Source organism: Myotis nattereri (assembly GCF_964212035.1).
Source record: "Myotis nattereri genome assembly, chromosome: 12".
Taxonomy (NCBI): domain Eukaryota; kingdom Metazoa; phylum Chordata; class Mammalia; order Chiroptera; family Vespertilionidae; genus Myotis; species Myotis nattereri.
Genome location: NC_138087.1, coordinates 52,708,456 through 52,723,932, shown reverse-complemented (window position 1 = coordinate 52,723,932; position 15,477 = coordinate 52,708,456). Strand labels below are relative to the sequence as shown.

Genomic DNA, 15,477 nt, shown 5'->3' with positions numbered 1-15,477 from the left:
CTGGGAATATATCCCAAGAAACCAGAAACACCAATCAGCAAGAACATATGCACCCCTATGTTCATAGCAGCATTATTTACAATAGCTAGATCTGGAAACAGCCAAGTGCCCATCAGTAGATAAATGTATAAAAAAGCTGTGGTACATTTACACAATGGAATACTACATGGATGTAAAAAGAAGGATCTCTTACCCTTTGCAACAGCATGGATAGACTTGGAGAATATTATGCTAAGCAAAATAAGCCACTCAGAGAAAGACAAATATCACATGATCTCACTTATATGTAGAATCTAATGAACAAAATAAACTGATGAACAAAATGGTCCAGAGACATGGATGCACGGAACAGACTGATAGATCTCAGAGGGAAGGTGGTGGGGGTGCGGAGATTAACCAAAGAATTTATATGCATGTATGCATAGCCAATGGACACAGACAATAGTGCTGTGAAGGCCTGGAGTAGGGTGGGAGTTAGCAAAAAAAAAAGGGGGGGGATGGGGGACATCTGTAATACTCTCAAGAATAAAAAACAAATTAAAAAATGAAAACGTGATACATTCAAGCTAATAAACTCTTCTAAAAAGTTTTAAAGAGCTTTCACGAGGCAAAGTGTAAAACACTACCCCACACCATCCCCAGGCTTTGAGGATATATACTGCCCTCTTGTGGGTATTATAGGAAAACCCCTGTTGTGGGCGGGGGAGTTGCTGGTGTTCTCAGCATTTGTACAGTATAAACTTTCTTGTCTTGACCTCATGGGTCATGCAATCCCAGGGCCTCCAGTGTGAGCTGCCACTGCTGTGTAGCGGAGAGGACACAGGTTTTGGAGTCAGACCTAGCAGGAATATTAGATCTCCAGGTGTTAACTGAGTGATCTTGGGTTACCCCACTACTCAGAGTATACTAGTGAAATGGGGATAATAAGAATAGCTACCTCATGGGGCTTTGAGGAGTAAAATATGAACACTATGCTTAGTGCATACTATGAGCTCAGAAGAGATACTTGGGAAAGTGTGGGTACATAAGGACTTCTGACTTCTTCACCCAGGTGTCAGACTTGGGGTGTGTGTGGGATAAGGGGGTGTGTGTGCGTCTGAAAGCCTCAGCCCCTATCAGAGCAACTTTGCGACTGCTCTGTTCCTTCCCCCTGAGCTGCCCTTGAGACAGTCCTGGGACAGGCTCCAGAGATGTAACCGTGCTGAGATGCCAAATGACACTGGCAGACTCTCCGACCTCTCAGACTGTCTCCCCACGACCCTCCCAATGGCTCCGGGCAGTGTACAAGGAGGAACTATTACCCTCCCGACAGATGGGGAGACCAATGCCCAGACGCTGGAAGCAAAATGCCTGGAGTCACACAGAGAGCTGAGGCAGCCAACTGGGCATCCTAGCAGTTCAGCTGGGCTCTCTGCACCCAGGTCTCCCAGGAGGCTGTGCAGCATGAAGCCTGTGGTGAGGGCAGCCCGGGCCACTGGGAATATGCCCAGGCAATTGTTTGGGAAAGATGATGCACCTTATCCTGAAGACTCGGGCCCGTCCTGGCCTAGGGCAGCTCTATGTTGGGAAACCCAAGGCCTGGATATCCAATCCTGGCTTGGCACTCACAAGTGAGATCCCATGGAGCCTTGTTCCTTCGGTCTGGGCCTTTGTAGACAGGGGCTGGATGGGCTTAGAGAATGCCCTGGGGAATTGTGAGCTCTAAAAGGCCTCGAGAGATGGTAGGGGGCGTTTGTGCTGCGGTCATGTGGGGAGTTTGGGAGAATTTGCCTGATGAGTGTGGCAGAGGTGGCACAGCAGCAGGTTCTCCTTAGAGAATAGTCTCCAGACTTTTAGGCATGAAGCACAAAGACCGGCACCATGTGGGAAGGACATGCCAAACCTAAATCTCAGGACCTTTGGTTTGAAACTTTGCACCTCCCTCACAAGACCTAACGCCGCCTCCCTCCCCCCTGAGGCCTGGCTGGTCCTGTCCAGGACACCATCCAGAGGTGCTTCAAACAGACCTGCAACCTGGAGGGCTGCTTTCATCTCCATTCCCACATACAACCCCCTACTGCACGCCAGGCGGGCACCATTATTGAGAGGAGTCAGCTCTGCCAGAGGGAATTCCAGAAATAAGAACTTGATTTCTGGAAAGCTCTGGCCCCATAAGCAAACTCCTGCTGGAGAGTGTGAAGCTAGAGGGGGGAGCAGATACACCTGATCCTTGGGGATTAAGCGTGGAGTCTTGGTCCCCACAGGCTCTATGCATGGTGTGGAGGGATATCTTTTCCTTTGGTCCACATTCATGTGGTCTTGTCCAAAGCCACTGCTCAATGGAGAATGAGAAGCAGCTTCTTTTTGCTGAGGGGGTCTGGGGGTCCCTTTGGCGATGCAGGGGGCTGGCTCTCTGCTGCTCTCTGGCATCCTCTCCTACCTCCTGGATCTCCTGACATCTCTTCCCTCTGCAGCACCAGTTCCCACCACCCTTATCCTCTCACTTGGATCGCTCCCAGAGCTCTCCGCTGGGCCTCTTACCTGTTATCCCTTGGCAAACAAAGTCCATGGCCACATCTGTTTTTGTACAACTCATAAGCTAACAATAGTTTTCACATTTTTAAAAGGTTAGGCAAAAGAACAATATGTTGTGACGTAAAAATGACATGCGATTCTGATTTTATAAAACTGTTATTAGAATGGAGTTCTAATACTTGTGTATTGTCTGTGGCTGCTTTCACACTACAATGGCAGAGTTGTACAATGGTAGCTGCAACAGAAACTCTACAGTTCTAAGCCTCAAATATTTACTATCTGGCCCTTTACAGAAAATGTTTGCTGGTTCCAGCTCTAGATCATGAATCCAGCCGAGCTGTTCTCTTAGAATCCCCCATGGCTCTCAAGTTGACCAGCCTACACTTTCAGCTTCATCACCTGTACTTCCAGTTGTCTGCCCACTCTGGGAGATCCTTTCCTCAAACCCACCACAAGCCATACACCTGGGCTTGCCTCATGCCCTTTACCTTCACTTGGCATACTTTTCCTCCATATGGCAGTCTGCTATCTCGAGAAGCAGCTCGAATGCTTCCTCCTGTTTCTCTTCCCCACCAGAGGTCCTTCCCCCAACATGAAAGCTAACCCAGTCCTACCATCCACAAAAAACTCCCCGTATAACACTTCAGCTTTTAATAAGACTAATGAGCGATTTCTGGCAGACCAACCCATTCCACTATATATATTCAGGTATGTGTCCCCTCCTGGATTACTAACTAAAGAACAGGCCACATCTGCTCCCCACAGCCCTAGTACAAGGCTGGTGCTAAGTAGGCACACAAGTATTCACTTGAAGAGGCATGCTCAGCACTCTAACCTTTTACTTGGCTAGTATTATGGAGACTAAAGATGCTGACATATTTTCCAGATATCAAGTATAATTTTTATAAACGTTCAGCACCTATGATAGGTTAGGTACCTCTACCTGTTATCTCATTTAATCACCACCACGCTGGTGAGGTAGTTTGACAGCTCCATTCCACCAAGTGGCAAGTTGTTATATGACAGCTGGAATCTGAAATCAGGTTTCCTGCCTCCTGCTGATTCTGAGATGCTCTCAATGTACAGTTCACCCACTAAACCCACTGATTAAAAGATGTAACAGTTGCGTGTGGGCTTCCTATTGGGCATAGGGCCACTGAACCTGTGCTAAATGGGCCCACATAAGGTGGTTTTACAGATCATCTCTTTCCTCCAATTTTCTGTTCCCACAGCTGTACCTGATGCTTTTCAAGGCAGATTGTCTGGGTTGGACCAAAGGCTAGCCCTGCTCTGTGAAAATTAAGTGCTAGTTTTGTAAAGTCATTTCTCAAATCTCCTGTTGCTCTGGGCTTGTGGCTTGTTTTGGAGAAGGAAGTTGGAAGTTTGGCCTCTGTGCTGAGGGTGCCATGGGGAGGGCCAAACTGGTAATATAACTGGTAATGCACCTGCCTTAAAGGAGCTTGAAGTACGCCTCCAGGGGCTGCTGGGGTAAGCCCTGGACTGTCCACATACTTTTCTGACTATTCAAACGAAGTTCAGCGCTCAGACATAGGGAGAGCGAATATGGCTGCTGAAGGCCTGGGAGAAAGCAACACAGGCAAGATAAGTCTACCTGAGACTCTTTCTCAACCAGAGAGAAGGTGTTGGGGCTACTCTGGTCATACATTGAGGCCACAGTGTGAACGTGGCAGGAGGAGCTTGTTCTCGGCCATCATGGTGCATCGCTGAAGTGACTGTCACCAGAAACGCTCAGTGATGTGGTATGAGGTGCTCCCTGGAGTCTAAAACATGAAATTCTTTAAAGCCACCCAACTTCTCTGCTAGATCTAGAACTAATAGTACTGAGAACCATTAAAATAAGCTCATCTAGATATATCTATGACAGTTTTTGGCAAAAGACTGACATAAGATAGCTGGGTTCAACATAACACATGTGATTCTGGATATAGTGTATCAAATTCAATGTTTGATATTTCAGACTGAGAAGTTTGCTTGTGTCTGTGATCAATCTGGATTAAGAAAGCGAGGTACATCTAATGTCACAGGCATTTTCAGGAGATGGATGGATAACTGGGATAACTGAGGCTATGGCTAAGTGTCATAAAGGGGGTTTCAGGCTAATATTCTGGTTTGTCCAAATCAAGTCCAATGTCCTAAGCCTCTGAGCAATCACAGTGAAGGTGTGAGGAGTTTCTGCAAATACATGACTGAATCTCTAGTGACTGTGCAACCAGCATCTGGCTGCACAAAGACACTTCATACAAAGGGATCAGAGGACAGGGGATTTCTGACACACTCATGCTTTGAACGTATCAATACAAGACAGTATGAGAGGCTGTAAGTCCACCAGGAAGTTGGGAATAAGCATGATTTATCTGCTGGCAAATGAATCCCCACCTAATCATTCTTTCATCTAAGTGCATCTTGAGCTTCTCAGTCCTGGACATCAAAGTAGTCAATTACCGCCTCCTTTTCTATCTTCTGTAAATTATTGCTCCCAGGATTCCTGAAAAGCAAACAAAGAATAATCCATCTTTTCTTTCTGGGGGAACCCAGATTCAGGTCTTTAGAAAGTTAAGGATTGGGTGATTTATCATTTGTGAAACTCTGATAACAGAGCCCTAGCTGGTTTGGCTCAGTGGACAAAGTGTCAGCCTGTAGACTGAAGAGTCCCAGGTTTGATTCCTGTCAAGAGCACATGCCTGTGTTGCGGGCTTGATCCTGAGTAGGGGGCATGCAGGAGGCAACTGATCAATGATTCTCTCTCATCATGATGTTTCTATCTTTCTTTCCCTCTTCCTTCCTCTCTAAAATCAATAAAAATATATTAAAACAAAAAAGATAGCAGGGTCTGCATGAGCAGAAATTTGGTGATGGGTGCATGGGGGTTTATTATATTAATACTATTTTCTCTATTCTAAAAATTTTCAACAACACAGTTTTATATAAAAATTAAGCAAGCTGCCCTAACTGGTTTGGCTCAGTGGATAGAGCGTCGGCCTGCGGACTGAAGGGTCCCAGGTTCGATTCTGGTCAAGGGCATGTACCTTGCTTGCGGGCACATCCCCTGTGGGGAGTGTGCAGAAGGCAGCTGATCGATGTTTCTCTCTCATGGATGTTTCTAACTCTCTATCCCTCTCCCTTCCTCTCTGTAAAAAATCAATAAAAATATATTAAAAAAAAAAATTAAGCAAGCAAAGGAGGGGGAGGGGCGGGAAAGACAGCATGGCATAAACCGGCCAATGACTACACATGGTTATGCCCAGGTGGTACTGGAGGCGGCTGTGGAATAGTATGTAAAATACTCCACCTGTTTCCAAAACCACTGCCCATGTAGACAGCAATCTGCGCTGACTGGAATCTAGGCCACCTACTTCCCAGGGATGATCGGGACTGACACTGGGGGCTACATGGTCCCGGACGCTCCTGCTGGGGCTGTGTCCAATGGGCAACACCCAGCTGCTCTATCTGTCCCAGGGGAACAGCGGTTGCTATGACCCTTATGTTGACCCTGTAAACTGCTCTACCCATGCTCCCAGAGGTTTTGTGTAGGAGGTACTGCCAGGGCTTCTGTGTGGAAGGCCAGAACAGCAGCAGGAGCCCTATGGGTTTCAGAGCAACTTTCAACAGCACTGCTTCATCACAGTAAGGCAGCCAGCCTCCCTCTGCCAGGGAGAGGGGGAGGGACAGTGCTCGCCTTGCTCCTGAGAGAACACCTGGCAGACTTGCTGTTGCTTGCCAATGTGGTTTTCTTTTTTTTTTTTCCAATGTGGTTTTCTTTTCTCTTTAAATTATGAATGCATGTTTTTGTTGTAAAAATGACTCAAATCATATGAAAGTAGAGCAAAACATGAAAGACCCCCTCTTTCCTGCCAACTCCCCACACCAATCTCACTTCCATCCAGAGTAACTGTTGTAAACTGCATGATGTTCCTAAATCATCTGGTGTGACAGGCTGAATCCACTTTCCGGTGTCTCCAGCTACACCATGGAAATTACATCATAACTGATCTTCCTTGAGGGGAAGTGGGCATAGCAAACATCAAATGGGAACCCCTCTGGCATGATAAATGTGTCTGACATCCAGTCAAACCTTATATATTTGAACATAGAACCCCAAGGCCAGGCCTGAAGAAGCCACCAATGGCTGGGGCAGCCCAGGACAGCTCAGCCCTGCTAGCTTCTCTGAACAGCCAGGACCCTTTGGAAAGCAGCTGAACAATCCTTACTTGTCTGACTGTCTGTGATGAGGAATTGGGGGTGGAGGCCGTGCCTGCATTTCCTTTTCAAGTACACTTGTCAACGTGGTAGTTGGACAAACAGACTTCCCTCTGATAAAAGAACACAAAATATTAAGAAGTGAGAATTTTTTGTGGAGACAGGCAGACAGCTAGAAATCCCATCCATGACGCTATGATGTTGCTGAGCACTCTCTGATATGACTGTCCCCGCTCAGGCATGGTCACCTTCACTTAACCCTCGTCCCTTCCACCACCGGTTACCTGCTTTTTCTCATCTCACACTTAATCCTAGATCCTCCTTGTCCCCTCCTGTGTCACACATTACTGCCCCCATTTCCTCTAATGGCAAATGCTGAGTCACAGTGCAGCATTCTTTCTGTTTCCATCATGCCAGAAGAGAAAAAGGGACAGATGTGATGGGCAGGCCCCCAACCCAGGCCCTCAGGGTCTGCTCCCTCAGCCTGAGGAATGCTGCTTCCAGTGACCGATGTGGATCTGGGCAGACATGAGGCTTGTATTCTTTATGTGGGTCTGTTCTGTGGACTGAAGCTTTGGCTCTCTGAATGGACTTTTAGATCACCTCAGAGTGGCTGTCCCAGAAGGAGAACTATTCTTCCAGGAGAGGAAGTAGGAAAGCAAACACTGACAGACTGCTTCCCGGGTCCAGTTTGCTCCACCAAGCAGTTCCTCCTCTGATGGCAAGACCAACCCACCTGACTGCAATGACGACGACGTTGCGCTTCGGTTCACTGTCATAGCTCACGCTCTCCAGGCCGTACACCTGGGCCAGTTCGTGGATGATCCGGCGATGGTCTCTGTTCATGGGAGGGAAGAAGTGGCTCTTCTTATTGTTCTTTCCCTATATTAAGGGAAAAGAGGATGAGTGATAAAACTACCTTGGAATCCAAATATGCTTACAAAGTTCCCTCCCCCCACACCAGAACAGCCTGGGTCAACAGAGAGGCAGCTGAGTTTTAGAGGCCTACAGTGCACAGCACTTCACTGACTGCCAAACAAAGACAGCAGTTTGGGAGGATGAGGGCTGATGCACTTCATCTACTGCCAGCCACACAGTAGTAGCTGCCCAGGTGAGGGACAAAGGTAAGTGAACTAAGACTTAGACAGTGATTGGCTCCTCCTGAGGAGGCCTCTAAGTGTGGAGAGGGTGATAATCCCAAGAAATGACTAAATAAATGTAAGACTTACAAAACAGGAAAATCTCACTTCCTAAAAAAGTACCTTCTGCACTAAAAATCATTTATGTGCAGATATAGACACCCAAGCAGAAAAATACATTTGCTCAGGCCCAGCCAGTGTGGCTCAGTGGTTGAGCATCGACCTATGAACCAGGAGGTCACAGTTAGATTCCCATTAAGGGCACATGCCTGGGTTGCAGGCTTGACCCCACTGGGGCAGCCATGCAGGAGGCAGCCAGTCAATGATTCTCTCTCGTCATTGATGTTTTGATCTCTCTCTCTTCCTTCCTCTCTGAAATCAATAAAAACATACTAAAAAGAAAAAAGAAAAATACATTTGCTCAGGTTTCCTAATTAGAAGAGGAACAATTATTCCATTTCCTCCTTTGTGTTAGTATCCTGCTGGGAAGTGAGTACAAAGGGAGGAATGGAAGGGGGCAAGACAGATGGTGGGAAAGAAAACTTCATTAGATATGAAGCTAAAGCATCTCATCCTCACTGAGTCCACACTGAATGAAGAGGAAGCCGCTGTGTAGCTGGCTGTTTCTGGCTAAAGACTTCTTTTGCTTCAAGCTACCTCCTCAACATCCCTGGCTGCCTCCAGGAGAGAGGCCTCACTCTCTCTTTTTTAAAAAATATTTTTTATTGATTTCAGAGGAAGGGAGATGAAGAGATAGAAACATCGATGAGAGAGAATCACTGGCTGCCTCCTGAATGCCCCACACTGGGGATCAAGCCCGCAACCAAGGCATGTGCCCTGACCGGGAATCAAACGGTGACCTCCTGGTTCATAGGTTGACAAACACTGAGCCATGCCGGCTGGGTGAGGCCTCACACGCTTGAGACTCTAAAAAAGTCTATGCCGTTACTCTTCAGCTCTAGTCAGCCATCTTTTTACTTTTACCCAAGGATTTCTTTTCTGCTTTTGGAGTAATAAAGAACTAGTGTGTCCTATTCTACAACAGCCCTTCCCTAAGTATCTCACATAGTCTTTCAACTATCACTGTTGAAAGCCCTCGTCCAGGTTTCTTCACCCACCCTTAGGCAATGAACTAGGATGTTTATTTACATGTAATTTTACTGCAGATATCTTTCCTAAACCAGGACAGGGGTTCTGTGGATATTATTATGGCTGGGCTTTTGGAAAAGGCAAGAGTCCTTAAAAGGAAGTTGTGACTTTTCTACAACTACTCTATACCAAGGGTGTTTCTGGGACTTGATTTTTTATCAAGCTGGCCTCAGAGATATGTCCAATGGTATGTTTTGACTTCAACCTTATCCACGGCTTCCACAAGGGCTTTCATTTCCTTCTCAACGTCACTGACAAACTTTAGGTCCTTCCTGAAATGAGAAATCACGACAGTTAACTTCATCTGTTTCTGCTCTTTGAAAATCCCTCCTGCCCACCCTTTCTGCCTATAAAGTGGGGACAGAGGGTAAGTGAACTAAATGAACTATAATGGACAAAATGAGCAAAAAAACTGCAGAGGTCAGGAATTGTCAGATAACAGAATGTTGATTATGACTGAACTAAGAAAGAGAAAACAAATATGAGAAAGGAGAAGATGGAAGAAGAAATAGCCATCAGAGGGCTAGGAGATAAGTGGACAATAAAAGCTGTTACTGCCCAAGTGAGGCCCCATGTGACTGAAACCTGGGTGGACAGAGTTGGCATTTGGCCAGCGTTTAGGCTAGTCTAGCCCTGAGGAGGCCCAAACACCTGCCACAGGGGACACATGGACAGACACACACAGACACACACAGACACAGACACACACACACACACACACACACACACACACCAAGTTCAACTCTTCAAGGGATAGTTCTGAAACCAAGAGAAGGATTTTTATTAAACATCATATAATATCCTGTAATAGATATATAAACTTTAACTCACTCAATCACAGAGTACATATTAGTTCTATCTTAAAAGACCAAACATTCTTATAAGCCACAATCAAGAAAGTCGGTAACAAGTTACATACCTGGCATCTTCTTTCAAACTGTCACTAAATTTTGATGCTGAAGAACGTACATTGAAAGGATCAGAATCATCACTGATATGAAATGCCTCTGCTAACTGTCTAAAAATAAGAGAAGAATATGTAAATAAAAGGAAAGGAGGGGGAAACTATCTTATAGTAACACAAAGTGCTCACCATGTCCCAAGTTCTTTATACATTAACTAGAGGCCCAGTGCATGCATGAAATGTGTGCACTGGTAGGGTCCTTAGCAGCTGCCGGCCGCCCTCCCTTCCCCCTGACGGCCCCGCCCCCTGGTCGAACTCCCAGAAGACCTCCTGGGAATTTGACCAGGACAATTTGCATACTATGCTTTTATTATATAGGATGATCTCATTTTGGTAAGCCCGATTATTAAGGAAAGAATAACAACTTGGGACAAAATATAGTATTGTCTTCATAGAAGAAAATAAACAAGACAGATCTATGTGGGTCCAAGCAAGCCACAGGATAACAGTGGGGACTTAGATTTTTTGGTGAAAAGAAGGCTGGGGGTTTGAGAGTACTAGAAATGGTCAATGAGGGATGAGGTTTCACCTAAACATTAAGTAGACCTATAAATATTAAAATTAACATCACATTATAGAAGTCTGGAAAATAATCCCTGTTAACAACATAAGCACTGCATTTTTGTACATTTCCTTTCAGATTTCCCTCCCAATAAATACAATACAATCAGTGCACATAAAACTTTGCCTCTTTTTCTCCCCTATCATTATGTGATTAGCTTTTCTCATATTACTGTTTAGTTTTCACACATACTGTTTTAATAATGCATAATCTTCTAACTATGTATATCCTGCAATTTACTTAAACCTCATCCCTCATGAAATAAAATAAAGGTAGCACTACAGAGCACTGAAAAAAGAATGTCTTGTTAAATGGTACTGGTCAAATGAATATTCATATGAAAAAACACTGACTCATGACCACCCCTCCTCATATACCATGATCATAAAATCAGTCTAGGTCACCTATAGTTCTAAATGTTAAAGGTAAAATAATACACCTTCTAGACAGTAACAAAGAATGTCATCATGACCGGGGACAGACAAATATTTCTTAAATAGGACATAAAAAGCCCTACTCACTAAGGAAAAGACTGATAAATTGGACTACCTTAACATTAGAAACTTCTGTTTGCCCTATCCTGTTTGGCTCAGTGGATAGAGCGTCGGCCTGCGGACTGAAGGGTCCCAGGTTCGATTCTGGTCAAGGGCATGTACCTTGATTGCGGGCACATCCCCAGTAGGGGGTGTGCAGGAGGCAGCTGATGGATGTTTTTCTCTCATCAATGTTTCTAACTCTCTATCCCTCTCCCTTCCTCTTTGTAAAAAATCAATAAAATATATTTTTTAAAAAAGAGAAACTTCTGTTTATCAAGATACCATGAAGAGAGTGAAAAGGCAGGAAGTACGAAAAAATACAATATATAAAACCAACAAAGGTCTCATATCCAAAATATATAAAGAACTCCTACTAAACAATATGAAAAAAGCCAGACAACACAACTTAAAACTATGTAAAAAAAAGACTGGAGCAGGCACTTCATAAAAGACAACATCCAAATGACTAATAAACATAGGAAAAGGTGCTCAATCTCACTGGTCATCAGGTAAATATAAGTTAAAAGCTCATTAACATCAGGCTATTCATCCAGGAGAATGGATTAAAATAAAAATACTGACAATTCTAGGTGCTAACAAAAATGTAGAGCAGCCCTGGCCAGTTTTCCTCAGTGGTTAGAGTGTTGGCCCTCGAACCAAGGGTCAAGGGCACGTACCTTGGTTGTAGGTTAGATTCCATGTCCCAGCTGGGCACATGTGGGAGGCAACCAGTTGATATGTCTCTCTCACATCAATGTTTCCCTCTCTCCCCCTCCTCCCTCCCTTCCTCTCTCTCTCTAAAGATCAATGAAAAAAATATTCTCAGGTGAGAATTAAAAAAAAAAAAAAGCAATAAGAACTATGACCCTGCTGGTGAGAGTGTAATTGGTACAACCATTTTGGACACTGTTTGGCAGAATCAAATAAAGCTGAACATATGCATACCCTATTAATACCTAGAGTGCCGGGGAGCGCGATCGCGCTCCTCCTGTCTCTCGCCAAAACTGCCAGGAGCGCTTTAACATTATATGTTTTGTTCAAATTTTTTTTCTACTAGTATTTTATAATACAATAACAAACAATATATGTCAAAGATGAAAACAAATGTAGTAAAGGTTTCCTTAAGTTTTTGAATATGTAACTTCATTTACTTGCAATTCATAATTTTTTTCCTAAACTGCTGTAAAATCAGCAAAAATGCCTTGGCAATTTTAGCATAGTTCCTAGGATATTGATTGGCACTCAAAGGGTTAATAAGCAATTCTACTCCTAGGTTTATATTCAATAGAAACAAATACATGTATGCACCAAAACAAGAATGTTTTTTACAGAACATTATTTGTAATAGCCCAATACTGGTAACACAGATATCTATTAATGGTAGAAAAGATTATGATATATTGATACAATAAAATAAGTGGGAATGAAAGTGAACAAAGTACTGCTAGATGCAACAAGAAGAATGAATGTCACAAATGTAATGAAAGAAGCTACACAAAACTAATGCAAGCTATATGATTTCATGATTTATATAAATTTCAAAAACAGACAAAACTAACCTAAAGTGTCAGAAGTCAGAATAAGAGGTTATATCCCTGTGGAGTACAGAGAGGATTCTGGCAATTTTCCATTTCTTGACCTGGTGCTGATTATAACACTGTATTCACTTTGTGATGACTCACTGATCTATATACTTCTGATCTTCTACATACATATTATACTTCAACATACAAGTTCACTAAAAAATTTTAACCCTCAAAAAAAAAAAATAATAATTTTGAGCCTCTTTTCTCCAGTGGAATCAGGAAGTCTGCTAGTATGGATAAGCATGCTGTGTATGTGATGTTTATACCATGCCCAAAACCATACGAGCTCATGTTTCAGAAATATGCTGAAATCATGTTAAGTACTTTATCCTTAGATACTTCAATTCTTTTTTTTTTTTTTTTTTTTTTTTTTTTTTTTTTTTTTTTAGATACTTCAATTCTTGAGGATCAAATTTCTCTTGCTCTCCAATAGCAGGGGAATACGCAGAGCAGGAGCGAGTGAATGTTGAAGGGTTGCTTCCTCCCACTAGTTTCACAGAGCTTAAGGACAATTAGGTGAACAGCAGTTGACATTACTTACTTTTTCCTTTCTAAGGCTGAACACTCCTCATCACATTCCAGCCTTGGGAAGTAAATGAAAAAAATAAAGTCAGGGCACAGGTTTCACAGTTTCTAGCTAGTAATAAGATCTTAGTTATTAGTCAACCTGGAAACAGAGCAGACTCTAGGCCAGAGGATGGCTGGATTAGGTCCTTGTCAAGGACAGGTGGGCAGGCCTCTGAGTTATGGAGGTTGAGGAATCCTCAGAAGGGCCTCAGAGTGTCCCCTGCCTGCACAGTACCCAAAAATGCTCCTAGTCTCCCTCTGACAGCCCCACCTCCACCTCCTGACATAGCTACCACCCTGGTTCTCTGTTCTCCAGTGGGTTGGGCTAAGCACATCTGCGCCTCTGCTTCCTCTGGCTACTGGCTGGAGTGAGGCCTGGAAAAGTCTCTTCTAGGCTCAGCTATACACTGAGTAGAATTCATTGGAGTGGATTGTGTGTAACTCTTAATATCAAAGGTTTGTTGAATACCTTTGTGTACACGGCTTTTCTATGAGGTACTGAGAAATGAATTGTTCCGGCCCTTTGGAAATGAAGCCTAATAGGAGAAAGAAGGCATAGCCACACATTTTTAAATTACCTGGCTTGCTCTAGCCAGTTTGGCTCAGTGGATAGAGTGCCAGCTTACAGACAGAAGAGTCCCAGGGTCAAGGGCTCCTCCCCGGCCTGGGCCCTGGCCCAGGCCCTGGTTGGGGCGCGTGCAGGAAGCAACCAATTGATGTGCTTCTCTCAAATCAAGATTTCTCTCTGCCCTTCCCTCTCTCTTCCACTCTCTCTAAAAATCAATGGAAAAATATCCTTGGGTGAAGATTAAAAAAAAAAAAATACCTGGCTTGGTGAATTTCCTTCTTAGTAATTAACTTGCTGATCTCCACTGAATCTCCAAGCTGCATATCTGTTATTTTAGAGGCCATGGAAATAGCAGCTATTCTGAAGTATAAAAAAGAAAAGAAAGAAAAGGCACTGCAGTTTCACAAAAACCTCCTCATACTAGGCCAGTGATGGCGAACCTATGACACGTGTGTCAGAGGTGACACGTGAACTCATTTTTTTGGTTGATTTTTCTTTGTTAAATGGCATTTAAATATATAAAATAAATATCAAAAATGTAAGTCTTTGTTTTACTATGGTTGCAAATATAAAAAAATTTCTATATGTGACACGGCACCAAAGTTAAGTTAGGGTTTTTCAAAATGCTGACTTGCCGAGCTCAAAAGGTTCGCCATCACTGTACTAGGCACACAGAAGACTTCTTTCAAGGCATATGTATCACTCAACAATTTGTGTGACCTGGAAAGCCCATTTATTATAAACTACTTACATGCTGATGGCATATTTTCTCAATCAGATTCCAAGCAGCTAGCTCCACAAGAAACTATGAGGCAATCCACTCCTCAGTGCTCCCTTGAACATCCAGGGCAATACCTGGGACTCTGGGGGTATCCCAACACTGCCACTCTCTGTTGTCTGCATACTCCTAAAGTCCTATCTCCATGGCACATCTCTGTATCCATGGCACACAACCATCCATTCCTAACACTTCCACTTCTGTACTCAGATCCCTGTGTGAACACATGGGTCCCAAGATTTCTGGAGGCTACAAAGACAGTCAGAAACCCCCACCCCAGGGGAAGAACACAGGACTTGGTCCTAGCTGTGCCACCACAACTGGTAGGGCATTAAAATAACTTCAGGACATCTTCCCTTCTGATTTCATGGTGTAATAAGACCAAAAGGGAGAGAGAGAGGAAGAAGGAGGAGGAGAAATAAAGAGGTTATTTTATAAATTAAAGTTCAGGAAGGAAAGGTACATAAAGCAGAACCTTTTCTTTGAACCAGAAAAATGAAATTCAAGAAAACTTTCTTAAAAACTTTCCAACTTTTACAAAAGTTGCAAGGATCCTACAATAAACATGTGTATTCCCTTTACTTAGATCCACCAATTGTTACCATTTAGGTAGCACTAACCTTTGATAAGTACTGGATGCTTCAGAGCAAATCATGATCTCTTTTCTTCGTCCACATTCACACTGCAGCTCAATCTGAAAGATTGACATGGAGAGACGTTTAGTACATGACAACCATGTGAATAGGCAGCTTTCCCTTTTAAAGCCTCTCTCAAATCAAACCATGGCAGAGAAAGACAGTGAGTGGCTGCCCTCCGAGATGGAGGAAGTTAGCCTCACTGCAATCTAAGTGGTAGCTGAGATGCCCCTTTCTGGGAACTACTCTTATCCTTAACCC

At 43.8% G+C, this 15,477-nt stretch overlaps 1 protein-coding gene across 4 annotated transcripts in view; it reads right to left on the bottom strand.

Annotated features, from left to right (window-relative positions):
- Window positions 1-2,642: 2,642 nt before the first annotated feature.
- Window positions 2,643-15,477, bottom strand: part of NFX1 (nuclear transcription factor, X-box binding 1) — a 57,680-nt gene continuing 44,845 nt past the window's right edge. For all 4 annotated transcript variants that reach the window (XM_081103757.1, XM_081103754.1, XM_081103755.1 and 1 more), the window contains exons 17-24: window positions 15,202-15,275; window positions 14,062-14,163; window positions 13,210-13,251; window positions 9,940-10,038; window positions 9,226-9,292; window positions 7,469-7,614; window positions 6,744-6,845; window positions 2,643-5,020 (exon numbers count right to left, since the gene is read on the bottom strand). In XM_081103757.1, the coding sequence (XP_080959883.1) occupies window positions 4,948-5,020; window positions 6,744-6,845; window positions 7,469-7,614; window positions 9,226-9,292; window positions 9,940-10,038; window positions 13,210-13,251; window positions 14,062-14,163; window positions 15,202-15,275 (705 nt within the window). In that variant the 3' untranslated portion in view covers window positions 2,643-4,947. The remainder of the gene's footprint in view (window positions 5,021-6,743; window positions 6,846-7,468; window positions 7,615-9,225; window positions 9,293-9,939; window positions 10,039-13,209; window positions 13,252-14,061; window positions 14,164-15,201; window positions 15,276-15,477) is intronic.